General features: G+C 33.0%; 1 protein-coding gene across 1 annotated transcript in view; it reads left to right on the top strand.

Moving 5' to 3' along the window:
• LOC145249581 (zinc finger C3H1 domain-containing protein-like) overlaps window positions 1–27,539 on the top strand; it is a 113,306-nt gene that overhangs the window by 52,690 nt on the left and 33,077 nt on the right. The window contains exons 16-26 of the mRNA XM_080111279.1: window positions 3,490–3,611; window positions 5,909–6,010; window positions 7,398–7,511; window positions 8,754–8,946; window positions 11,331–11,514; window positions 14,004–14,183; window positions 17,209–17,376; window positions 20,580–20,764; window positions 22,730–22,850; window positions 26,165–26,242; window positions 26,329–26,429. Coding sequence (XP_079967405.1) covers window positions 3,490–3,611; window positions 5,909–6,010; window positions 7,398–7,511; window positions 8,754–8,946; window positions 11,331–11,514; window positions 14,004–14,183; window positions 17,209–17,376; window positions 20,580–20,764; window positions 22,730–22,850; window positions 26,165–26,242; window positions 26,329–26,429 — 1,548 coding nt within the window. The remainder of the gene's footprint in view (window positions 1–3,489; window positions 3,612–5,908; window positions 6,011–7,397; window positions 7,512–8,753; window positions 8,947–11,330; window positions 11,515–14,003; window positions 14,184–17,208; window positions 17,377–20,579; window positions 20,765–22,729; window positions 22,851–26,164; window positions 26,243–26,328; window positions 26,430–27,539) is intronic.

The raw sequence follows: 27,539 nt of genomic DNA, 5'->3' as shown, positions 1-27,539 counted from the left end.
ATTCTTTACAATAATTTTAAATGTGTTATTACTGTAAATCTTTGAAAGTTGGAAAGATAAAGCAGAAAATGTGGATTTCCACTTCAATTGCTAGAACCTCCAGTACTTATGCAAAATAAGAATTGTCAGAATTTTCTGGATAATTTATGGAAAACACAAGTTAGTGAACAAGTTTCAGGATTTTTTTTTAATTTATCTTTTATTTATTTTTTTAATTAATAAAATCTACATTATTATGAAGCTAATTCATTGAAAAATCAATTATAAAGTGAAGTGTTCTCTTTGCAAGAAATTACAATTAATAATTATTGGATAATTTTTACAAAATGAGAAAATTAAAATCATGGAAAAAAAATCACTCATTGTAGGATAAGTTTCATGAAAATATTTTTCTGAATAACTAAACAACTGATAGCAAATAAAAATAATTTGTTTTAATGATTTTTATCTTTTGATTCTTTTGTTTTAATTAAGATAAATATTTAGTTTTTTTTTTTTTTTTTTTTATATATATAAAACAATTAATAACAAATAAACTTATGCTGTTGGCTGTTGCCATTTCATTGTTCGGTGTTTTAGTACACTTTGGCATTTTACATAAACTGCCCCCAAAATTCTGACTATAGCACAGTCCTTATTCTGCATGAGTACTGAACTTCCCATGGATGTGAGTTTTCTGTCTTTGGTCGAAATCCTTTTTTCTTTTTTGTGTTATAAAAGGCTGATTTCTACCAAATCACTAGAGCCTTACCATTTTATTTATTTTTTTGTCGCTATTTGGCTGGATTTTATTTCTATTTCTCTCTTTCCCTTTTTTCCTTCCTTGTCTTCCTTTTCTCTTATAGTAGTTTTCTCTGACAATAATTTTTCCATATCTTAATTTGGACTTTTTTGTCTAGTAAGATATTAATTTCATTAATTAAACATCTGGGGCTTATTTAGAATTACACTTGTTTTTTAAAAAAAAAGAAAAATTTTTTACAATGTTTATACTTATTGGATCGGCTATTGTGGCTCAGTTGAGCCAGCTCCACCTGTTTAGTTGACTGCATTTTGGATTGAGAATGACCACACTCGAAAATCCAATGCCACTATAGCCATGACTATGAGCCAATTGTGGTTCCAGCAATGTGAGTGTTCAGAATCAGCTCTGTATCTTGTCTCACCATTTTGATCCAGGATTTCAGCTGTCTGCTGCGATATTTCTTTTCTTGCGGTGGGGCCAGGTCGATAGCTTCATGGATGAAATTGCCTGGTTGTCCGAAGAGCGTGGCCAAACCATTGGAAGCGCCTCCGTGAGGATAAATTAGGTGAGTGAGAATGTTTTGCAGCGTGTGTGGACCACAGCGTTGGAAAGGAATTGTTGCCAACGAATCCAGAGGATGTGGTGTAGACACTAAAGGTGAAACACCAAGTTTGTATTGATCAAAGACTCATCGGCTACATTTCACAGCCATACAGAAGAATGGTACTGACCAAGGCTTGATAGATTTTGATTTTCATTCTCATGCTAATTTCGTGCCGGGACCCTAGACAGAAATGAAAGCAGTTGAAGACAAAGTGAGCGTTATTGATGCGATTGTGGATATTTTCTTCCCCTTGGCCAGCTGCAGTGATTATGGAACCAAGGTATTTGAACCAGTCAACCTCCTTGAGGGTTTCCTCGTTGAGTTGTGGGTTATTTTTTATCTGGAAAGAATCCTACAGTCAGCAACTTTATTTTCTGGGCATTTATTTTCATAGTGACCTTTTGAGGCAGTGAACTGCATCTCATTTACAGTTTGTTGAATGTGACCGAAATCATCTCTCAAAATGGCAATGTTATTGGCATAATCGAGGTCCGTTATTTGAAAATTTGTCCCCCCTGTGACACAGAAAGTTAGCCAGTGCATTAGAGGTTATCCAATTGATGGCGTAATTGAATAGAATGGGTGATAGTATGCAACCTTGACAAACTCCAGAGCGGATGTCCAATAACTGGGATTCCTGACCATAGGTGCTAATTTTAATGCGGGTGCAGAGATAATAGGCTTTGATCAAATTTAGCAGCTTTGGTGGGGTACCATCTATATGGATGATCTGCCAAACTGCTCCACGGTCAATGGAATCGAAGGCCACTGCAAAGTAGTTCTCAAGTATCCAATGGAGGGTGAAGAGTTGGTTAGTGCATCCATAACCAAGGCGGATTGATTTGTTCTGGTGCGCATTTCTCTTTGATCTTGAAACCACTTCAGTAGGGTAGCAGTGGAGATTTTCAACACAATATCAATAAGACTTATACCTCAATAGTTACTGCAACATTGTTTGTCATCTTTCTTGAAAAAGAGAAGCAACATGGTACTGCTCCAGTCTTGACGAAGAGTTTGACTCTCAGATGCAAGTGATAATTTTGAGTAGAGCTGGCGCTTTGTTTTCTCGGCTTTTTAATCATGTCCAAGACTTTATCAAAGTCGGGGCAGAAGTATCACCATCATAGACAACATGAAGGTTACACTGGTTTTGCACTGGATGAGCCGACTGAGATGTGTGGTTGAGCAAGGTGTCATCACTTTCGAAGAATGCTGTTTTCTCGAATCCTTAACTTCAGTAGTCTCATGCCTATAGGTATTGCGGTTGACTCTCATAGAGCAAGCATAGGCAGCAGAAGTCATCATTGCCAGAACAGCGACCTTGTTTGGTTTTGTCGGCGAGCTCAATAATACGTCCAGAGATTCAATCCTTTGCTTACCATCTGGTTTTACCCAAGATCTGATTTGCTATTTCATTAGCTTTTGAGGCATTGCCACATCTCTGATGAATCAATCCAATGAAGAGCTTTAAGAGTGACAAAGAATTTTGATAGTTAAAGTTGGAAGTCTGCTTTAATGGTTCGGCACTCGAATTTGAGGATATCATACCTGTTTGGGCATTTAATGTTGGCCTTTAAGCGTATTCATATTTTTGCTTACACCATGTGGTCAAAGCCATTCCCATTGCCAGTTTCTGTTTTTATTTTTAAATAAGAAAATCAAATTTTATGGTTATCCAAGAAGTGACTATCTGGCCTGCCATTTTGAAAATAATCGCAAAATAAAACGAGATAACTCAACAAAAATTCATGCTTAGATTTCTGTAATGCCTACAAATTCCTATGAATTGCTTGAAAATTATTTTCTATATTAAAATAAAATTACTTGATCAATGAAAGTGATTTTTGGAATATATTTTTGTTTTGTCATGGGTATATACATCTAGATTTTCTTTTTGTTTATATAAAAAGAATTTTGAACAAGAACCTTTTTCATTTTTTTTTTTCTTTTTCCTGCTCTCTCCACACCTACATGCACAGTAAATGTGCTTCTTATCCTCTTCCTTTCAGGTTATCTCAATTTCCATTTAAATTGCCATTGTCTATTCACATTCCTGAAAATAATCATTTTTTTTGTGTATAAAAGACAATTTATGGTTATTAAATGATTTCTAACATTTTTTTTTTTTTTTTTTTCCAAGCCAACATACTAAGGATTATACAATGTCTAAAAGTGAAATCTTGCAAGATATAGTTTCTTATGCACCTGGGTTGGCTGGTGTCACAGAAGATCTTCCCTTAGAAAAACGATCATCTCAAATTGGTAAGTGTTCGAATTCAAAAAAAGATTAACTTCTTTCCTTGGACTGCTTGCCTTTGGAATTCCCCTTCCTGCTCACAGTTTATCCAACTGAACCAACATGCAGAAATTTAAATTTCATAACGTGAACAAATTTTATTGGTCAACTCCTTATCTATAAATCTGTCTCCTATGACATTAGCCATTTATGCTTCAGTGACAATATGCCTGGTTTTGACCGAACAAAAGTATTTAAAAAAAAAAAAAAAAAAAAATTGATCGTCCTTACTTTCATAAATCATGAGAGTTGACTATAACTATGATGCCATTTGCTGTGTTGATGAACAATGCTGGTTGAAGTTTAAATGTGTATTTTCTGCCACAAATTGTTGGATTTCCAACTGCAGCAAGATCGGACACAAGGCTTTTTTAATGTGTGTGTAATTTTTTTTTTTTTTTTTTTTTTTTATACCTACAGACACAAGTGTTTCATACTTTCACAATCCTCATTGTAGTAAGTGACAATTGTTACAGGTCAGGGGATTCAAACCCAGCCATATGTCTGTGTCCTGAACCAGCATTTTTAATTATTTTTGTTTTACATTTCCCATGAAAAAGAGTAACATTAATTCTTTCTAGTATCTTAAAAAAAAAATGTTGAAAATTAACTCTCAAATGTGTTATAAAAAAAGAAAGAAAAATGGTGATTTTTAGTGCTATTAAGGTTTATTCGTTTGCCGAAATTGAAAATTCTACAAAATAAGTAGAAAAAATAAATTTCTTTATATCATAATGTGAAACTTCTTTTTTTTTTTTTTTTTTTTTTTCCAAAATTTTGGAAATGTTGGATTTTGAAAAGACTTTTTATTTGAAATCGCAATTATTGTACTGATTGGTTAAGATGTTGTGTTGTTTATAAATTACAATCTAAAACAGTTTCTTTTCATGCATGCATAATGATATTAAAAAAAAATATGCATAAATAGAACTCTGAGTAATAGGGAAATTAGAGTTATAATCAAATAGTTAATTGGTGCTTCTGGAGATTGGTGATCTTTTTAAACCAATGCATTTTAGGGGAAAACATTACAACATACTTGTTTGTCATGTCGAATTTAGTATTGGCAAAATTCTGGTTTGCGTCCTTGGGGACTTTTAGTGCTAAAAAACACTTTTTTTTTTTTTTTTTTTTTTTTTTTTTTTTGTGGCTCTATTTTCATATTTCTCAACAAAAACTGGATATATCTGACTATATGATTGTTTTACATGGTGGTAAACTCAAATATACATGTGTTAAGGCCTGAAACTGCAGCACTATCCATTTTTATACTGGGATTCGGCATCCTCCAGGGACACAAAAAGGTCAAAAATGACACTTTTTGCCCCGTAGCATTTGATCCAAAATGTGGAGGCCATTGTTTTTTATATAAATTCAGTATGGGTGACCCTGGCAAAATTGTGGTTGGCATCCCTCTGGAACTTTTAGGGCTAAAAACAAAACATGCTTTTTCAAACTTTTTTTTTTTCATATTACTCAAAAACTTGATATGCATGTCTATATAGTGGTTTTCCATGGTGCTGAATTTAAGTATACGTGTCTTAAGGTGTGAAACTACACCATTTGTCCATTTTCACTGGGATTCAGCGTTCACAGGAGCTCAAAAGGGGTCGCAAGAAAAGTTATTTTTGCATTGGAGAAACGGATGTTCCCAATGTTGAGTCTGACAGGGGGAAGCATGTTGCTTGGGACAATTGAATTGCAATTGTGAGAAGTGGTGTGGAGATTACCCCAAAAGCATCATAATTTCTTAGGATGCCCAGGCACCATGAGCAAAATAAATGTGATAAGTTCAAATCAAAGTACTCCATTTTTAACTATGACTGAAGTAATATTTGTTTTTAGGACTAACTCAACATTCACACTTCTCACATTTCATCATTTCTCCGCTATTTTGTGGCGTCATCTCACATGCAGCACCCAGAGGGAACCACGAACGCGCGGATTTTTTTTTTTTTTGTTAAATCATTCAGCCAACTGTTTAATGAGTGTTATTCTCCCAACGTTTTGGTCAATGTAACCTTCGGCAGATGTATCTTGCCAAACTCTGGAATCTGCACCAAATTTCAAATGGAACCCTTCTTGTAATCCGCAGGGGTAGCATGCTCTCGTTCAGTCAGCCATGACCAGATAAGTCTTAAGTAATTTGTGGCTAAATTTTATGTGAATTCCTCATCATATAAAGTCCTTATTTTTTTTTTATTTCTATGTCGGATGATGATGACCACTTAATATGATGTTGATTTTGTTTGCTAACTTTCAGATAGCTATGTAGAAAACATTCTAAACCAGAATCAAGGCCGAATGACGATAGACGAGTTGTGTTTGCTACAGGTCAGCAAAGTCAATGAATATGCAGCACATGGTAAGCAGAAACTTTTTTTTTTTTTTTTTTTTCTTACCATTGTTATTCTTCTGAATTCTTCATAAGCTAGAACTGTATCCTGCATTTATCGTACATATTCCTTTGGAAATTCATAAAAGTAAATTGTCAGCTGTTAATGTTTGTGGTGGAATATCACATTCATTATTATTTTTAAAATTTACAATTGATCACAGGAAATGAACATCTTGATCTAAGACAAAATATATGGGCCTGCGAAACTGCATTTGTGTGTGTTGACTTTGTGAAACTATTTGTGTGCGACATTTTTTTATCTAGTTTTTATTCTGGCCGTGTTGTCATCTCACATTGGCGTCTGCCAAGAGGGTGAGCACTAGTTCACAAGTATAGAAAATAAACAGAACTCTCAGAATAAAACAGCCTCTGACACATTCTATAGATCAGTACTCTGATAATGTGTAATATCATTGTGGAAAATGACCCTTCAAACATTAGTTGGGTATCACAGCCAATGCTGTCAATCAACCAAAGTCTGTCCATTTCAGGTCTGCCAAAGCTGTCCCAATTTGCTCCAAACTGTAAACTATCATCAGCTACTGTCAACTGGAGGCTGTTCGTAAAAATAAAAATCGCTCCCACTGTCCATAAACTACTCCTAAATATATTGACCAGTGTCCAGTCACAGCCCTATCTTGATTAACCATCCAGTTTCCTTTGTGTATCTTGGTGACCCCCCCCCCCGTTTGTCTTCCTACTAACCTCACTTATACTTTTATTTCCTATTTTTTTATCACTTCCTAAACCCTTGTGATCTTCGCTTTTCATTCAAATTCTGTGCTTTTCAACATTTGCCATAGTGTCAATCATGTAGTATCAGTCATTGCTGTAATAAAGGATTTTTCTCCCAAACAAGCCCCAACTCCAGTTTAAAACGAGTAACAATATTTTATTTTGAAATTACAATGATACTTAGTTTCTCTAATGAACGACAAGTTTGAAATCGGGGCAAACATCTTTCAACAAAAGTCCTTAAGACCAAGCGGAGACCTAAATTAACTACCTTTTTGTTTTGCTATAATATATTTTTACTATTTGAAGTAGGCCATCCAGCCAGAACTGTAGGATTTCAAGTGGTCAGATTTGTCAGCATGAAACTTTTTTTTTTTTTTTTTTTTTTTCCAAGGAGCCCAGCCAATTTTTTATTTTTTGGGTGGTAAATATTCTTTCTACTGCCAGCCTATCATTTATATAGCATGCATCTATGCACTCAACCACCTACAAAGTCTGCTCCATTGTGCATCTTTAGAGAGCAAAGTTTGGATGATTGTGTCCTGCCCTCCTTCACACTGTATCTCATTTTGAAACTTGACAATTTTTTTTTTTTTTTTTTTTTTTTTTTTTTTTTTAGTTGCACCACATACTATGTTTTTTGAGCCAAGATCATGGAAGCCATCACAGAAAAAATATCCTGCTGTCGATTATATATATTCGGATTCATATTCTGAAAATCATTCGGTATTTGGTAAGTTACTTATTCATTTCTTCAGATAATTTGCACCAAATATTTTCTAATTTCCATAATTTAAAATTGTGTATCATGGGCGAATCCACACAACCATAGTTTTATACTTCCAGAATCTAAAATTATGTTTGTGGTTCTTGTCCAGAATTCCACCTATATTTTAAAAAAAAAAAAAAAAAATGAAAAAATAAACAAAAGAAAAAAATCAAGAAAAATCTATGATGTACCTACTCGTGACGAAACAAAAATATCATGTTCCAAAACTTGTATAAATTGATCAAGTTTTACATAAGAAAATCAAATCTTATGAGTAACTCAAGAGACTGTTTTACTCTCCATTTTAAAAACTGTCAAGAAAAAACAAAGGTAGAGAATTCAACAATAATTCAAACTTTGCAAGATTTTTGTAATGCGCTTACAAATTCCCATTAATCACTTAAAAATAATTTTCTGGGTAGAGTTATGAATTAAACTGTTAAAAATTTCCCCATTGTTTGTGGAGTATTGTTGCCACATCTAGATGGGTGTATTTACCACTAATCTCTCGGTCTTAGACATATCAATAAAAATAATTATACATTTTTATAAATGTATCACAATATACAGATGCACATAAAGTTATGAACCGTACTTAAGGCCCGAGCAAAGCCGGGCTGAACTGCTAGTGTTCTTATAAACTTTCCAATCAATAACAAACTTTTGGGGTTGTGGATGAGTCATGTTTAATATGACAGAAGGAAGTCAAAAAAAATCTAATAGGTCAAGCTCTAACCTCTGTTCCATCACTGCATTACTGTCGTACTGTACGGTTTTACAAGTACATGAATGGAATGTGCTCTGAACTCCTAGCATTTGTTCCCCCTCAGCTTACACACTCTCTAACAACCGAACAAGAAGCAAAATCGCACAATTGCTGAAAAACCTTGTATTCTAAGTGTTACTTTCCTCAAACTGCTAGATTTTGAATCCCCTCCTTGTTTCCTGCTTTCCTGGCTTGCAAAATTTTAAATGTAATATGAACAGATATCTCTCTACTGAACTCCTCACAATTCTCTCTTAGACATGACCCAAATAGTAGCCCCTTACATCCAAGTGGCAGTATACCTTGTTTGGAGTGAAAAGGAGTAAAATTTAAAAAGAAAAAACAAATTTTAGATGCTAGGGTTGCATAATATTGTAATTTGTTGTGAATATTTCCTGATTGTATACTAATTCATTGTTTTGTTTTCTGTTTGTCTTTAGAAAAATCTCAACTTTTGTTGGAGCCAGAATTTATCTGGGAAGATGTGATTAATGAGCAAGATGTACGCTATTTTAGCACTACCAATGATGCGGCTGCTGCTATCAACAATTTGGAATCGGAGCTTCTACAGGATCCTCACAATGATCAACTTTGGCTTAAACTTGCTAATAAGAAGTTAAACAGCTGGGAAAGGTATGAATTCGGTTCAGTCAAATAGGATCTTAAGTCATCAAGTCTCTGACAGACGCATGCACAGACTTGGAGTTTATATTCGTAATACCCTGCCCATGACTAAGAAATCTAAACTAGAATCAGATTACTAGGCTTTTATGTGCTTTGGACGAATTTTACAACATAGGATTAGCTATATTTACCTTTTTTTATCCCTCTCCCTCGACCCAAAACTGTACTCTAATCAATCACCTCTCTGACAGCATAGATGTAGCACTTTCCATAGACACTAGTGGCCAAATACATATATTTGGTGACTTTAATGTCCACCACAGTAATTGGTTTGACTTCTCTAACTACACTGACACAGCTGGTAGAATCACCGATAACTTTTCTATATTCCATTCTTTGAGACAGACGGGAACGTTACAAACCCATCTCCCAGATCATCAGGACCATCAAGCCTTACTTCTGGACCTATTTCTGACCACAATTTCTGAGGATTGTGTAGCAAATGCCCATTGCCCTCTCGGGAATGCTGATCACTCAATGATAATGAGACATCACCCTAAACTCTCGACGCAAAGTTGAAGAGCCACTTCTCAAAACGACAAGGTACTACAATAAGGCTTACTGGGATGCGATCAGGAATCACATCAAAGATGCACCATAGGGAAAAAACTTTTTTCTTCCTGCTGAACAGTGTGCAAATGAGACTAATGAATGGTTCAAAGCAGCAATTGCAATGGTTTACTTCTACTTGTGCAGCTGCCAATGCTCAAAGGCAACATGCACACTGCAGATTTATCAGACATAAATCCAGTACAAATAGACAAAAGTTTATAGAAGCTAGAAGTAATTAAGCCACATAGAAGTAAGAAGTAATTAAGCCACATAGAAGTAAGAAGTAATTAAGCCACATAGAAGTAAGAAGTAATTAAGCCACATAGAAGTAAGAAGTAATTAAGCCACATAGAAGTAAGAAGTAATTAAGCCACATAGAAGTAAGAAGTAATTAAGCCACATAGAAGTAAGAAGTAATTAAGTAACAGCCAAGAAAGAATATACCGAAACCACCAGAAAACACATTGAAGTGCAGAAATTAGGAACTCCTGACTTCTGGAAAATCTATAATAATGTAGTAAATAGTGGGCAATCAACAATTCCCCCACTATCCAATAATCTTGAAGTTGTTTGCACGGCAAACTTTGCTATCGACTTACTACTTTACTTTGGACCAGGCAAACCACTCCCTCACAAATTTTCCTCCGCAGACAGAAACCACACTAGATAATCTGAAAATCACTCCTTCTCAAGTATATGATATCATAAAAAACCTAAACACCTCAAAAGCATGTGCACCTGATCTCATCCCGGCTGTACTATTGAAAAAAAAAATGGTCCACTGAGGTTGCTTCAGTTTTCTCCAAACTTTTCAACGAATTCTTTAACGAATCTTGCTTTCCTAACTATTGGAAAACTGCTTTTGTGGTACCAGTTTACAAAAATTCTGGCGAAAGAACTGACCACCTATTAAATTATCGCTCCATTAGCCTCTGCCCATTAAAAAAAAAAAAAAAAAAAAGTGCTATATATATATATATATATATTGTCTCTGTGAGTTTGTTCCCTCTGGAATCGAAAACTGCCGAGTCGATTTTTATGAAATTCCACACAAAGGTACTTTATGCGCCTGGCAGTGTTCTTAGATAGGTTTTGTATTTGAATGTCTTTGATAAGTATCAATAATTAAAATAATCCAGTGAAAGCAGGAACAGGCGATTTTGACCAAGGTTAACACTTTACACAGCTTAATATCACAAGCCGAAAAGCCAGGCATATAAAATCAACAATAGGTTCTTCGATATGACAAGGGTGTGTTCGAAATGAATGTTCCTGTTTAGAGCATAATTGAAGCATGATACTAGACTTTCGTATATTAAACTTTAATGGAAGTCATTATATATGAAAAATTATTTTATGAAATCAGCAGATTCTCTACATGCAATGTCAATTACAATGTATTGTAAACTAAGTCACTGCTAGAGGCATGTGAAGCTTTCTCCTGGTGCACCACGATGGGTCCCCAACTAGAGCAGCAATCAATTGGTTTGATTGAAAAATCTGATTTTACTGATTTTGATGACATAAAACTCTGGCAGTGTTAAGCATTCATTGATCATCATTCAATCTTGGGCAACGTCTGGTCACCCTGCTAGTATGTGTATGTATATATATATATATATATATATGACAAAAGTTGTAAAGAGTTAAGTCTCTCTCAAAGACATTTTGAAAAAAGAATATTATTCTTATTTCAATGTGTATTTTCCAAGCTTATAAAGAATATAATCGTTTCTAATTGATACCAAATTTTTATGCTTTTTTTCTTTTTACTTCCAAAGTGATCGACTTGACCAAGCCTTAAATGTTTTGGCCCGTGGCCTTGAGAATAATAAACAGTCACCAACTTTGTGGCAACGTTATTTAGAATTATACAGTCAACATCAAGACAGCCATGATGATTTGATAAGCATGTGCCAGACAGCTATACAAAATGCTCCCACCACATACAGTATATGGTGGCTGGTAAGTTTAACATTTATTTATTTGGTACATTCATGTTTTGTAAGTTTTTTTACTTATTATTTTTCACCGTTGTCATTCTTAAACAGTTTCTTAAGTTAAAACTATAGCATCTAGTTATATGTATTCCTTTAGAAAATAATGAAAATACGAAGGTTGTCCCAAAAGTAAAGTCTCCTATTTTTTTAACTCAAAAGAAGTTGAAGAACTATGAAGACAGGATGATGCATGTCCCTGAGAGGGTTTATTTGTTTAGTCTGACACTGTCAATATCTGCAACAGATATAAAACTTTCCGATCATAAATGCATGTTCAGTCATCATAACAATGAAATTTGCATTCTCCTCTGGCCCATTCGGGCAGAATTTAAAAAAAAAAAAAAAAAAGTAGGAAACATTACTTTTAGAACGCTCCTCGTACATTGTAAGCTATTGACGTTTATGTTTGACCTTCAGACATGACTATATTTAAATTCTACAGTTGATTACAGGAAAGATCATCTTGATCCAAGACAAAAAAGCATGGAGTTTGTGAACTTATTTGTGTCTGTTCATTGCACAGGCCATGATTGTCCATTCCCTGTCTTTGTCCAAATTCAGTGCTTGATTTCAGCACTGACCATAGTGTCAGTTATCTGGCCTCTGTCACTGATGTAACAAAGGGATTTTCTTTTGAAACAAGATCACAAGTAAAATGGGTAACAATGTTTTATTTTGAGAGGTTGCAATGATATTAGGTTTTTCTGCTGGAAGACACTTTGAATTAGGACAAGCATCTCTTTCAAATTGAATACAAGCAATTCCTCAACATAAGGTCCCAAAGGCTCTTCTGTCTCTGAGACCAACGGAGATCAAACTACCCTTCATTGTCTGTTTTTATATATAGATATCATCTGGTTTAGTCATACAGCAAGACCACGTGATAATTATTTCTTGTTTAATTTCTGGAAATAAAAATCTATTGTCCAGGGTGTCTAATATTTTTGTTTGCATCTGTTCACTGCACAAGCTGTGATCGTCCATTCGTTGTCTTCATTTGAATTCGGTGTTTGCTTTCAACACTGGCCATAGTGTTAATCATGTGATCTCAGCCATTGCTGTAACAAAAGGATTTTCCTTCCAAATGAAACCACAACCCCAGTGAAAACTAGTTACAATGTTTTTGCTTTATTAATTTTTATATGTGGTTTCCTAAAGATAGGATTATTATGGTAAATTTTCATGTATGGTTAAAAATTAAGTAGAATTTTTCAAAAGAATGTATCCTGGCAAAGACAAGGAGCTGCTAGTTTTATATGGCAAATTAGCAGGGAAGATATTTCTTTCAACTGATTTATCAGGAGGAGTTGAATTTGACTAGCTGCTGTCTCCCCAACCATGGGAGTAGGGTGTTTTATGTCTATACATGTATACTATAAAGAAATAATAAAACTCCAAAGATATTTTTTAAACCCAATTGCATTTATGATATTTGTCTTAAATAACAGATTTCATTAATGTTATTAATAAACAATTATGAGAAAAAAATATGCCACTGCAACTACAGAAATTTAACTGACTCTTCCAATGAAGTAGCCATGGACATCTAATTTGTTAATTTCTTTGCAAATACTAGTAGGATTCTGAAAGTTCCATAATTGTATCCTTCTTTTGTTGTACATTACAACCGTACATTCAATAGAAGTTTAGCTTAAACCCTACAATATTATTTCACCATTTTTCAAACAGAAACATAAATATATAAGTACTCTGGTTAACGTAGTTTCAAAATATATCTGGTTATGGAAACTTGGGAGGGAGAGATCTCCAAAACCTTTGTAGGAGTTAATAACATATTTCCATTCTATGAATGCTGGCATGAACCAGAATCCTAGAATATTGTTGTATTACTTTAAGAACAGACCAGATACCACATTTTGATTCTATCCAAAAGGCCAAGTGTATTTTAGTTTTACATCTGAAACAATAGTGATATCAGATAAATTTTATTAGATAACTTTTTTACATTGAATCTTCAGCAAATGGGTAATCCCTTTTTTAGGGGGGGGGGAGATAACGTATATGCAAACATGAAATTACCATAGCATTTTTTTTATATATATATATATATATATATATATATATATATATATATTAGGAATAATAATATTAATAACAAATTAATATTTAAAAAAAAAAATAATATAAAAAATAAATAATTCACTACCCTCTCCCAATCTTCCTGCTATTTGTGACAGCTGTCCTGAATTTGTATTTGTAGTTCCTTTTTTACAGCATATTTTTGGCTTGTTTTCTTTTTGAAAAAGAGTTGTATCTCTAGAAAATAAGACATTTTACAATACCGGTTATATTTAACAATTTATCTGTAAAAAAAAAAAATTTTTTTTAAATAGATATACAAAAATTTATAATTTGTATGTTTTGTTCGTATGTCACGTAATCATCCTTGTATGCTACATTGCTAACAGTCTTCTTCTACACTTTTTTTCTTAGTATTTGAATAAAATTCAGAATTACTTTGAGAAAACCAAGCTGTGCCAAGAAATTTTACAGTTTCTAAAGAAGGAAGAAATAAATGAAAAATTTTCGCATCATATCACAGAGATTATTATTTATCAGGTTGGGCTTATGGTCATTACGAACAGATACAAAACTGGGTTGCTTTTCCTTAAGGTACGTTTTGTTTTATTCATTTTTTTTTTTTTTTTTTTTTTTTTTTTCCTACAATTTTAAACCTCTCACTCTCCACATAATTTAAAAATAACTTTGCATTTTAATGCTTCCTTATCTTTTATAGTTTTATTTTGAAAAACTGCCAACAGTCTACTCTCAGAAAATGTTGAAGATCTTACTAACCTGTCCTGATTTTATTGAATTCCTTTTTTTTCTTTTTCTTCAAATTTTACTTAAAAAAATTTTTTCTACTCGCCATCTTTTTTCTGGTGAAATTGTAATTTTGCAAGCCATTGGAAATATATTAAGTCTGTAGAGTAATCAGATCAATGTAAAACAGCTGAAGTCGATATTTATTTCAATTCCATGGTGGGAAGATGTAACACAAGGGAAAAGTGGGATTGAAGAACCAACATCATTAAAGGACATTCTGGCCTGCAAAACCCATCGGCACTCCCTAGTAGGGAAGTCTCAGGCGATTGACAACAAATTCTCTCCTTCTCACAGGGAGCCTAGAAGGTGGACCTCCTAGAACTTTGCAGGACCAACAAAATCCCATAGTCAACAGGGGAGAAGGCCATTTCAATAATGGCATATTTTTCATTGACTTTGGTGCTGAGGAAAAGTCTCCAGCTGGGGTCTTGTAGAGCCATTGATGTAGCAGGATTGTTTCGGAGAAGGCCAAGGAAAACCTGGGAAGAAAGTTGTTTTTTTTTTTTGTTTTTTTTTTTATTTATTTTTTTTTTTGTTTTTTACACCAAGGAGTCGCCACTTATCAAGTCAATTTCTAAAAGCCCTCTAACACATGATGTGGTGACTGCTGAAGTGAAAGTGATGGCTATGAAAGATACAGTGCTTGAACAAATGGGTCAAAATGAAATGATATAGTCATCAATAACCATCCCACTCTACACACTTTTGGAGGGATTTGTACCTAATTTTTTTTAATTTAATTTTATTTATAAAATAACTAAGCCAACTTCCTAGGCATTACTTTTGGTGGGAGGTTACAGCCAGACATCTGCAGCATTTTTACCAGGGAATGTTAATAGATTCGATCTAGGCTTTTTTTTTTTTTTTTTTTTTTTTTTTTTTTTTTTTCTTAGGTAATTAGTGCCTTTATAGTGTTGTGGCCATGCCCACCATTAAGCCTGATCTAATGTTGTATAAAGCCATCATAGGGAAGTAGGTAAATGCATGAATTACATTTTTGGTGCAAGTCCAGAGATCAACCTAATAAAAAAAAAAAAATCTTTCATGTTGAGAGCATTGCCAAGGCTGCTGCAAAGATGGTAGGCTCTCTCTACCATGCTAGAAAGTTACTTATGCCTGAAAGTATCCTGTACCTCTATAAGGCCACCATTCGCCCATGTATGGAGTATTGCTGTCACATTTAGGCTGGTGCATCTGCTGCTTGTCTCTCGCTCCTGGACAGTGTTCAAAAGAGAGTCGCCAACCTGATAGGTCCTTAACTGTCAAACTTAAGAGGCTGAAGCTTAGAATCTTCAGCCTCTGTCCCATCGACGAAATGTTGCATCCCTCTGCCTGTTCTACAAATATTTTAATGGTGGCTGCTCTGACGAACTGCAAGCACTTGTACCTCCTCGACGTGACTACCCCCGACAAGCAACTAAGTCCCACTCCTTTACAGTAGAGATCCCTAGGTGTAAGAAAGCCTTTTACTCCAATAGTTTCTTCCCCAAAACTGCAAGTCTTGCGAACTCCCTTCCGGGATACTGCTTTCCCAACTGTACTGATATGCAGAAGTTCAAGTGTAATGTGGACAAACATCTTTCTACTCATCTCCCTTCATAACGCCCCCGCAAATTGTCCCCGATAGTAGCCCCCTACTTCAAAGTGGCACTTGCCTTGCTTGGGGTGAAGATTGAATAAAAAATATTTTTTTAAATGTACCTGTTACAGAAGGAATGTCATATTCCAAAGAGTCACATACATTGGTAACATTTTATGAGGAAGCGAACAGGTTGTCTTAATCTACCATATTAAATAAGTGGAGATGATTTGATCCAAACAATCAAAATAAGTTTTGTAATGACTATAATTTACTATTAAAATCAATAAAAATTGTAGCAAAAATAATTTTCTATTAAAAAAAAATAAATAAATATTTGGATCACTTTGTGATTTTCTCTTATTTTCGTTCTGTGAAAGGTACATATTTCATTAAAAAGTTTTTGTATTTCTTTTATTTATTTTTTTTTTTTTTAATTAGGTTGAACTCTGGATTTACACCACATTTTTGAAAAGTGACTCATTGTCCTTATACTTAGAAGGCAATTTTTATATATAATCATTATCAGCCATGGATGCCTATGCATGGCTGTATTTCACAGCAAGTTTGATTTTACACCACAACCAGCCCTTGTGAAAATTAGAATATGAAATATTTCAGTGGAGGACAGCCACAAGTGCAATATTCAAGGTCTTTTTTTTTTTTTTTTAATGTGGAGGAAAATCCAGCTTTCTAGAAAGGAAATTTTTTAAAATATTTAAATTATCTCGGTTCTGGAGAATTCCTATACTGACCGCGATAAGAAAAAAAGGAAATAAGTGTAATATCAGAACAGATACAAAACTTTGCTCGTAGCCAAAAGACTAAAGAATGCTACTAAATACTAAGTGTTTCTGTGGAACAAACTGGGTTTGAACTTGACACAACTAGGTTGTCGGTTTGTGACGTTAACAATTAAGTCATCACCTTCTTGGCTTGCATTGAACAACTTTAAGAAATCGGTTTATTAAAACCTATCTCTGGCCAAGTCTTTATTCATCCCTCTTTCCCTCAGGTTGATTTTTATCAATTCCTCCTTGTGAACTGAACCTGCTACCTAAACTGTTCTACATTTAGTTTAAAAAAAAAAAAAAAAAAAAAAAAAAAATACTTAGACCAATTGTGGTTAAGGATGCCTCATCTTTTATGGTGTTTTTTTTTAATTTTTGCAGGACAAACATATAAAGCATAATGTTTCTCTTTGCTGTTCTTTTAATTTGCATTTGTTTTCAGAATCTGCTGCAAACGCCGAGCAGTGAAGACAAAGAATTGATGTTTAAGCTGTTACCTAGCGACAGGTGCTTACTCTGGCTCTGCTACATACACTTATATGAATTCCAACAGTTACCAGATCGACTTTATCAACCATGTGGCAGTCACCCTGATAAATTAGTCACCAAGGTCAGTTCTTAACAATCATACTTCATATATTTAAGTATAAACTCGAATATAGATTAAAATAACCATCTTGGAAGTTTTTTTTTAAAGACTATTTTTTTTAATACAATGAATGTTTAATATCTTCATGAGTCAGCATATGATATAGTTTAATTGGTAATGGTGAATAAAGGGAGACCCTAACTTTCAAACACACCGGTAGTTGGCACCCATGTCTCTCAATTTAAGTATGGAAGCACAGAATCGGCACAATTTTCAATTATATTTTATGTTTATTTTTTTTCACGCCCTTCTAATAAAAATATATAAAATACATAAACTTTATCAATTTTTTTATTTTTTTTAAATCTTAATCGTATATCTTTTCAGATAACTATGTTTATTTAAGTTAATGTTATATATTTTGTCAAACTATTTGTTTTAAAAATATATTTACAGAAATATGAAAAAAAAACTATGAATGTGTCATATTTTTTTAAGTTTTAATTATGTTTAATTAAATTAATGTTATATATATATAAAGATATGCGATTGAAAAAATAAAATAATAATTGATAAAAAAAGTTTAGGTATTTTTATGATAATAGGGTGAAAAAAAAATGTTTGGAAATTGTATTGATTCTGTGTTTCCACACCTGAATTTAGAGACGTGGGTACCAACTTCCAGTGTGTTTGAAAGTTAACTCTCCTTTTAATCTCCATTACTGTTTAGTTCTCTCTCTCTCTCTCTCATTGTTGAACCTCTGACGAGATGATTGAAGGCATCAAAACAAATTCGTATAGGGATTTTTCTGATGTTAATATAACTTATAAAAGTTCTACAAATGTATTGAGCACTTCTGAAAAGATAGTTTTGATTTTTTTTTTTTTTTTTTTTTTTTTTTTTTTTCCCAATACATTTGTTGAACTTGTATGTTTCGGGGTCTGCTGAAATGAAAACAATTAAATTCTTGATCGTAAGAATGCAAGAGTTGAAATGCAAATTATTTAAAAACTATGCATTACAGCCAAAGATACAAGCATGCCTTTGAGGTTTAAGAAAAAATCCTTTACAACTCGTTGAAAATCATCAGCTTTCGAATTGCCAGTTGAGTTTCTTAAATGATTTGTTTAATGAAGCTTTGAGCTCTTGTCTAGATTCTCAGCATACAAATACAACAGCAGCTAATGACCTGTCAAATCCGGAAAGGGAGCATTATCTGTTGCAGCTGTCCAAATGTCATTAGTGCATAAAATGCTGCTAATTTCAGCAACAAACAATTGAATTTTGTTTTGACTTTTGTAAATATATCACAAATTATTTTGCAACAAGGTACTTTTTTGATGGAATGCTGTAATTTGGACAAAGTTTTACAATAAGCCTATTAAATCCAATATTAAATGTTACAAAATATGATTGGATATCAACAGCAATCCTTTCTCTTATCAGATAATGGATGTCTTGTGACCTGTAGTCATTAATATTCCAAACTTTCTTTTTGGCCAATACTGATTCTATAGTAGTTTAGTGATTTGCTGGAGGTTCGTAGTTGCTGCCACTTGTTCCTGGAATGTCTGTCCCTGAATCTTCATTGTGCTTCCTTTCTTATCTGCATCTCTTGCTTCTTTGGGATGAACCTTTCTAAGATGTTTTAATCATTGTAAAAATCTAAGACGTATTAATCATTGTAAAAGTTTTCACGGATTTGCCACCCTTTGATGTGATGGTTAGACATAACTTGCAGGCAGCTGTATTCTTATTCTTGGTATTGACATCAAAATACTTCCAGCAGAAACTGGTTTCCACCAATATTTAGTATTTTTTTACATATTTATATTACTTATGTCTGATATCTAATTAGTAATTTCTCTCAATAAAATGTTTTATCTAAATGGAAAATATATGTAATTGTAGCAAAAGTCCAAAAATGAGGAACAAGAGTATGACTGATAAAGAATATATTAGTTTTGGCGCTTCTACAGAGTTGGGACAAGATTTTCGGAAATCGTAAAACTGAATTTCACATGAAAACAATGGTATCTACGTATTCCTCATATTTTTAAGATGATTATTTCCAAAAATTGGTAAGGTAGAAAACTTTTTATGGACTAAGGACATTTGGACAGCAACAACAGATAAAAAATAAAATTTGTTGAATCATAAAACACAGGAGAGTTCAATAGGGAGGTAATTTTCTGTTCAAATTAAACAAAGATGCTGGCAATTTTTAACCTGCTAATACGATTAAAGTTTTGTATTTTTGGATTTTTTTTAATAATTCAGTAATATTCAGGTAATTTTGACTGCATAATTTGGAAACTACCATTGTAACTTAATAGAATTGACTAAAATAATCTAGAAGTGTAAGCCATGTTTAGTTTCAGAACAGTTTCAGATGGTTCGTTGTTACATACAAGTCCTGAGAGGTGACTTGTTTGCAGTAGACGATTCCACAGAGCAAAATATTCTTACCGTGTCGAGACGGAAAAAAAACATGTGAAATTGTTACGGAAAAGGTTTAATATTTATGGAGCAATTCTGGTTTCTGATTGGCTGGTAGCAGAACGTGAATTAATTCGATTCGTCAGTTCTTAGCAGCATTGTTTATAAATAGAATCGTCCGACTGTGTGGGATCATACCCCATTATATGTCCAAAATATTGCAACAAAACCATTGGGTTTTTTTTTTTATCTGAAAACTCCATTTATCAACTACAAAACCTTATCCCAATAATGTAGAAGCACCTTATTTTCAGATTGCACATTGTTACAATTCTTGAACATGAAAACTGAAAGATGAAGTAATAATTTTCTTTGACAATGATTTAAAGTACAGAATAATAATTTTAATTTGATAGGAAAAGAAAGGGGGGACATTTTCTATATGTTTACATCTGTTTGCCTCAAATTCAGTGCAGTTGCAAAAGTCTACGTGTTAAGTGTGTCATGCCTGTTGTTTGATAATATGGTGTCGACAATGCATGTCTCTTCGATAAATGCTCACTGGCAAGCAAAAAAAAGGGAGTTAGCTTGTGTTTATAATATAATTAATATTGGTATCATTTGACAACAAAATTTGCTGATAAATCGACATTAAAAAAACCTATTAAATCTATAATCGGTTAATTTGCTAATTGGTACATCTTTAGTAATTATGTATGTATGCATGTACAAAATAATTTGAGCAATTTTTTTTTTTTTTTTTTTTTTTTTTTCCCCACCCCAGACGTTTCTGATTGATTGGAGAAGTAAACATCGTCAGTTGAATTGCCAGTTGAGTTTCTTGAATGATTTGTTTAATGAAGCTTTGAGCTCCTGTCTAGATTCTCGGCAGACGAATACAACAGAGCAGCAAATGGTTGCTTCCAGTTTATACAAAAACCTTTTTAATTTATTCTACAGTCAAGCCAAGTAAGTGTTCTTTATTTTCTTCATTTTTTGCAGCACACGGGGGAGGGGGGGTATTGTTTTGATTCCCCCACCCCACTCATCTTTATCATTTATACATTGTTGTTATCTCTAATATGAAGGGCAGTTGTCTGTATGTATGGCAAAAACTCTAAAACGCTAAAACAAATCCGAATAAAGTTGATACCTTCTTCTGATCAGTGTTGCCTCGGATGAATAATATCTAAAATTTATAGATTGTTTTCAGTGGGTAGGGGATAACTAAGCCAGTTTTTATCAGGTAGGGTTTTTTTTTTTTTTTTTTTTTTTTTTTTCCAGTGATTTGTACCACTTGAAAAGAAAAATGCTGACTAATAGAGGAATCTGTTATATAAAGGAGTTTCCTGTGTGTGCGTGTCAAACTAGATAGAGAGAGGGTTGGGGAGAAAGGATAGAGGGAGGTTAGTAGAGATAGAATTTTTAACAGAAATATGCTAGATTTTGTTTTTTTTTTTCTCTGGACCAAACTACCTGGTGTTAAGGGGACGAGAAGTACAGGAACAACAAAATAGCAGTTAAAGTGTGACATTTTTTTTTTTTTTTTTTTTTTAAACTCTCCCTCTAATTTCTTCACTTTTCTACACCTCTTCCTCTTTTTCTTTTACTCCCTCGTCCTCCTCCTCATGATTACCAATGTCAGTAAATTTTTCAAAGAATTAATGTTTTTCTTGGAGTGGTGATTTTTTTTTTTTTTTTTTTATCTATCAGTAAAATTCCTTTCTAAGAGTAATGTTCTCACTTTCAATGTGAAATTTTCTTCAAAGCTTATCTAAAAGCAATGTATTCTATTAATATAAATAAGTATCCAACCTATAGAATTATTTGACAACTTTATTCTAAATAACTTAAAATTAATGCAATAGGTTTTGAGTGATTTTTCAGTCTTTTTCCAGCTTGGATGTGGGCATTCTTCTCAAATAATGCTTTCAAGGAGCAATATATTCTATGAATAAATAATTATCCTACATAAAGAATTATATTTTACAGACTTTATTCAACATTAAACAACCCTCCTCTCTTTCTAACCCACATTAGCTTTTACGAGGAATGGTGCAGTGATGTTACAATATCAACACTAAGCTGAATACTCCACCAGACTAGATAAATTCTTGTCCTAGAATCCAGTAAGACCAAGAGACCAAATCAGACGTACTACAATATATGAAAATGGTTAATTGTGGAGAGGCAAATTATGTTCTAAATTTCTTTATTCAGTGTTTGAAAGATAAAGAACTTTAATGAAACATTCGAATATCTATGCATCTCCTATAGAGTTCAAGTGTTAGCCCAAGGTAGTGGGCCCCTTGATTTCTGAGAACTTTGAAAAAATAAAACAAAAAGTTGAACCCATAAAAGAATGCTTATTAAAGAACTTAAATAAAGATGCCCAGATCATGTTCAAAGTAATTACAAAAAAGAATATATTGGCTTTGTAGGTGTGTTTTGTGTAGTTTTTATTGTTAGCTGAGTACATGCATAGATACACAACTTATATAATAGATTTAATATAGAATGGAATGATCACTCACTTCCTGTTCAAATGTAGAAACGGTTTTGGAAGATGGAAGTGCAACAGTCATGAACTTTTTTTTTTTTTTTCATCCTCACAAAATATTCTTTATTAATACACACCCTTAATCTGAGAGGAGTTTGAAAATATTGAAATTAAGAATCGAAATCTTAAATTTGGTTTTGGTTCATGTATATATTGGTAGAAGTCAAGACAATTTTATTGATTGGTGGATAAATAGCAGTAGCCATGACTTTGGGAATACTTCATATAATATGGAGAAGTAAAACCCAGATAAGTCTAGTTTATTATATTTTTAGGTGAAGATGTACAGTCTTTTGACTGAAGTCTTAAGAGTTGCTGTTATCATTATTATTAAGATTTGATTAAATAAAAGGTAATTTTTTAATATTTTCTAGATTGGAAGAAGCATTAAAATTGTGCCTTGAAGTGTTAGAAAAATGGCCTGGTATTGACGACATGTGGCTATCAATGGCTCAGATACATATTTTTTCTGGTGATAGAACAGCTGTAAAACAGGTAATACTGCTTCTTTTTTTTTCTTTTTTTTTTTTCTTTTTTTTTTTTTTCTTTTTTTTTTTTTCTTTTGAATTTTATTTTGTACTAGCGGCCACATCGCATCGGCACACACAGCCACAGCGTCGAGTCAAACACAAAATCAAGTACACTCAATATCTTACCATCGATGCTTACCCTGTGAAGTCGAAGTATGGGAAATTCCCATATGCACAAATCAAAATCACTGAAAAATCAAAAATACCCTAACTAAGGGTAAGGATAATGAGTAAACGTTGGATAAAATGATGGTTAAAATTATTATGAACTTGCCAGGATTCGAACCTGGAAGCTTCTGATCAACAGTCAGATGCGTTATCCATTGCTGCCCGTATGCCGAAAGATGTTACAGCGACTGTATACAGACAGTGCTGAATTCCGTTGACATAAGCAGATAACATTTTAGACAAGTTTACGTAATGGCCCAAAAACCCTTATTTCGGGCTTTTTGTGTGACTCTAAAGACAATCTAGGGACTCACACCTTTCAGGGGGGGGAGAGAATTTTCCAATTCGGTGTATCTGTTCGAAAGTTTTATTGGTATATAGGCATACACACATAAACATGTAGAATTTTATTAATAGTATGGATAATATAAAATTATGGCAACCAGATTTTGAAAGTTCGATTCAAGTAATATTTAAGTTCTTAAATCATCCCTTTTCTCTTCCCTGCAACCTCTCTCCCACAGAAGAGACGTTGCAAGCCTATCTTTGTTTTATCGTTATTTCCATGGCAGGTGCTCGTCTGAACTCCAATCTCTGGTCCCCCCTCGTCAATCTTTTACAAAAAACACCCGTCTAGCTGAATCCACTGTCAAAAACTTTCCCCACTCTTTATCTATGCCCAAATCAAAACATAGATTCTATGAACAAAGCTTCTTTCTTAAAACTGCACGCCTGTGGAACTCTGTTCCATCTGCCTGCTTCCCTACTGACTACAACTTGGATGTCTTCAAGTCCAACGTAAACAAATTCCTGATGAACCGCCCCCTTAAGTAGACACTTTAAATATCCACACTAACGTACTGTACTTACAATAACCCATATCCCTGAGTGGCTTCCGGGCCTTGATAAGTGGTGACCACCTTGTAAAAAAAAAAAAAAAAGGCTAATATTCATCTTATTGCTGTACCATGTCATAGGTAATAAACCAACACGCTTCTCTATAAATTATTTTTAAAAATACTTAATCTAACTAATATGGAGATATCTTTAAATAAACACCTAAAAATAAATCAGCTAAGAGGAATACGTCTTATTCTTTCAGTAAGAGTTAATGTTCTTTATTTGCTTTTTTAACTTTAATACTGAACCTTACAAAATAGATGTAGATATAGACGCTAGAAGTAATTACAAAACAAATTTGAACATAATGGATCCCCCTCTGAAAAATAGAACGAAGTAAAGATTAGAAACCCCGGTAGCAGAAGACAAAGATAGGCACATATTTCAAGTGACACTGGTTGTTCGACCTTGACATTGCCGTTGGTTGTTTGAAAACACATCAAATAGCAGACATGTCCGAATGTTCGCGAAAACTTTTTACGATTTAAAAGAAAAAATATATATTTACAAAACATTTTCTTTAATATTCAATATTTACAAAATTTTTAAGGATTAAAAAAAACTTTTCTATTTACACAAAACTTTTTGTGTAAGTAACAAAACGAACGTAAATTTAACAAAATATATTAAAATAAATGGGTGTCTTTCTGAGTGCGTTTTTTAATATATTTACAGAACCTTAATAAAACTACTAATAAATAATTATAATAAAAATAAAAAATGAACTATGTTAATTACAAAACATTAGAAACTGAAAATTTCAGACGCTAAACTTACTTGTACTGAATTTGTCTTTATGGAGAAGTAAACAAATAGCAAGTTTTTTTGTTGTTTTTTTTAATGAAAATTATAAAAAGATTTGGACGCTTCATCTTTATAAAAATAAGTTATAAAAGATATGTGAATAAAATATATTTTTTAAAATCTCGATTGTTTATACTTGTGATTTTATTATGCATAAAAATTGCCTCTGTCTAGAAGGATTTTTCCTTTCACTGACCACTTACATACATTGCACTTGAAATAAATATTGAATTGTATTAAAAGCGCACAAAGAAAGATATACACACACACACACACTGTACATAAAAATTAATCTTGGTCGCAAAAATCCAAACAAGTCAGTTATTTTATTTGTTTCTGCTATTAAAACGTTTGGTTATAATTTCATTTAAATTTTTGTTTTTAAATCGTGTATTTTTTAATTCACATCATCCGAAATTCTCAGTTATAACGTTGGTTTATTTATTTGGTATTATTTTACGACCTTCCCCAGCGTAGTATAAACACCCCCCAACCACCCCATGTCAAGAATGGCTTTTAAGGTTGGGGGTGTTATTCTGAAAGCTGTTCTTAACATAGGGAGGTTGGAGTGTTTATAATATGCTGGGGCACGTCGTAAAACTTTACCATTTATTTATTTATATTATTATTATTATTAATAGTTTTATTAAAAGTTCTGTAAATATATAAAAAGAACGTACTCAGAAAGACACCCATTTATTTAAATATATTTTGTTTAAATACGTTCGTTTTATTACTTACATTAAAAAGTTTTGCGTAAATAGAAAAAAGTTGTTTTTTTTTTTTTTGTTTTTTTTTTTTTAGCCTTAAAAGTTTTGTAAATATTTAATATTAAAAAAAAAAAAATGTTTTGTAAATATATATTTTTTCTTTTAAATCTCAAAAAGTTTTGTAAATATATTTTTTAAAAAATCCTGCTCGCAAACATTCGGACATGTCCACTATTTGATGCGTCTTCAAACAACCAACGGCAATGTCAAGGTTGAACAACCGGTGTCACTTGAAATGTGCGCCTATCTTTATCGTCTGCTACCGGGGTATCTAATCTTTACTCGATCCGAAAAATAACTTTAAAAAACAAAAAAAATGACTTCATTAACCCAAGCATGAACCTTAAGTCCAGCATGGCAATATGTCAACCTAGATTTAGGGTTAGTGGTCGATTTACACTAATTTTACCAATTCTATATCCAGTTTCATCGTGGCATGATAAAGTTTTACTTTTACTATGTTAATGTTAACATGTTGTTTTTTTTTTTATATATACATCTTGCAATATGGAGTTTAGGATCCTAAAGTAAACTGACTAGTTTGTTAATGATTTTCACTGTTTTTAAAGTATTTTTAATTTGGTTATAACTTGCTTCATCAATTTTTTTTTTTTTTTTTTTTTTTTTTTTTCTCTAGGTATTTGCTGATGCACTGACGACTGACCGATATTCTGCCAGGTTATATCTTTATGCTGCAATGTCAGAAATGGTTGGAGTAAGTTATTGTTTTAGACTTATTACATATGCATTATTTCAACATGTCTTCAAGTAAAACTGATGCTGATTTATTTTCTCTTTCAGGATGATCATGATCGAGCTCTTGAATATGTGGAGGAAGCTGTTATTGCTTGCTTTGATATTACGACAAATGATCCTCGCTGTGATCCAAATATTCTTTACTGGTAAGAGTTTGTTTTTTCTCTCTCTCTCTAATGTTACTGTACATATACTTTTATAGAGAAAAAAAACATTGTTACCTTGCTAATTAAAACTATCCTGATAGTATGCATACTTACACAAAAGCCTATTCGCAAATTGACCAGTGAACACTAGAATTTATAAGGTAACGGGTTTGCATAGGAATTTTCTCCCATTAACAATTGGGTAACATTGAAGTGATACTATCAGCAGCATCTATTTAAGCTGTATAAAAAGGGTACATTTTTGACAGATTTCTTCCATCTATATCTGACCTGTCCATGGTGTTTCACTTATGAATGTCTGTTGTTGCTGTTCAATTATATGGAGGGGAGGAGGGGGTTTTGGGATCATCTTATTAATATAAGGTATGATTCTGAATTTGCTTTACACTTGCCAAACTTTAATTTTCCTCATTTTGATCTGTGGGCTAATCGCAAAGATAGTGTCCATTCCTGAACTAAAAAAAAAAGGGCCATCACCAGTAAAATCAAGAAAGGGGTATATTAAATAGAAAAAATTGATTAGTACCAAATGTCTAGAATGCACCCTTTTTTATACAGCTTGAATGGCTTCTGCTGATAACATCACCTCAATGTTAACTAATTGATCAGCAGAAATAACAATGTACACAGAGAGGTGAAATACTGCATATCTGTTTATCAATAGTACTGATTTTGTTAGAAGTTCAGAGCCACAATCGGAGTATGACAAATCCATCCTTCTCGTAAAGAATAATACAATAATTTTAATACTAACAAAAAAGCTGGAAAAATGTAATTAAGAACACCTATTGTGGTATCACTTATTGTTAAATGATTATCCTGAACTAAAAACAAGCTATACCAAATCAAGGGAAGCATAGGAAAACAGAAACTAAACAAAAGAATGACCAGAAAGGAGGAAGTTATAATAACAAGACTTCAAATAGGTCATACCTCTATAACACACTCCTACCTACTCAAAAAAGAAGACCCACTCTGCATACCCTGCTAGAACCATACACCGTCAATCATATATTAACAAGATGCAAAGACTTGAAAACAAACCGACTGAATCTATATAATGATAAAACTGTAAAAGACATATTCACT

This window comes from Euprymna scolopes, chromosome 28 (assembly GCF_053919585.1).
Source record: "Euprymna scolopes isolate OS-2025 chromosome 28, ASM5391958v1, whole genome shotgun sequence".
In the NCBI taxonomy this organism is placed as follows: domain Eukaryota; kingdom Metazoa; phylum Mollusca; class Cephalopoda; order Sepiida; family Sepiolidae; genus Euprymna; species Euprymna scolopes.
The sequence above is the reverse complement of the archived record's forward strand: the minus strand, read 5'-3'. Positions and strand labels throughout refer to the sequence as shown.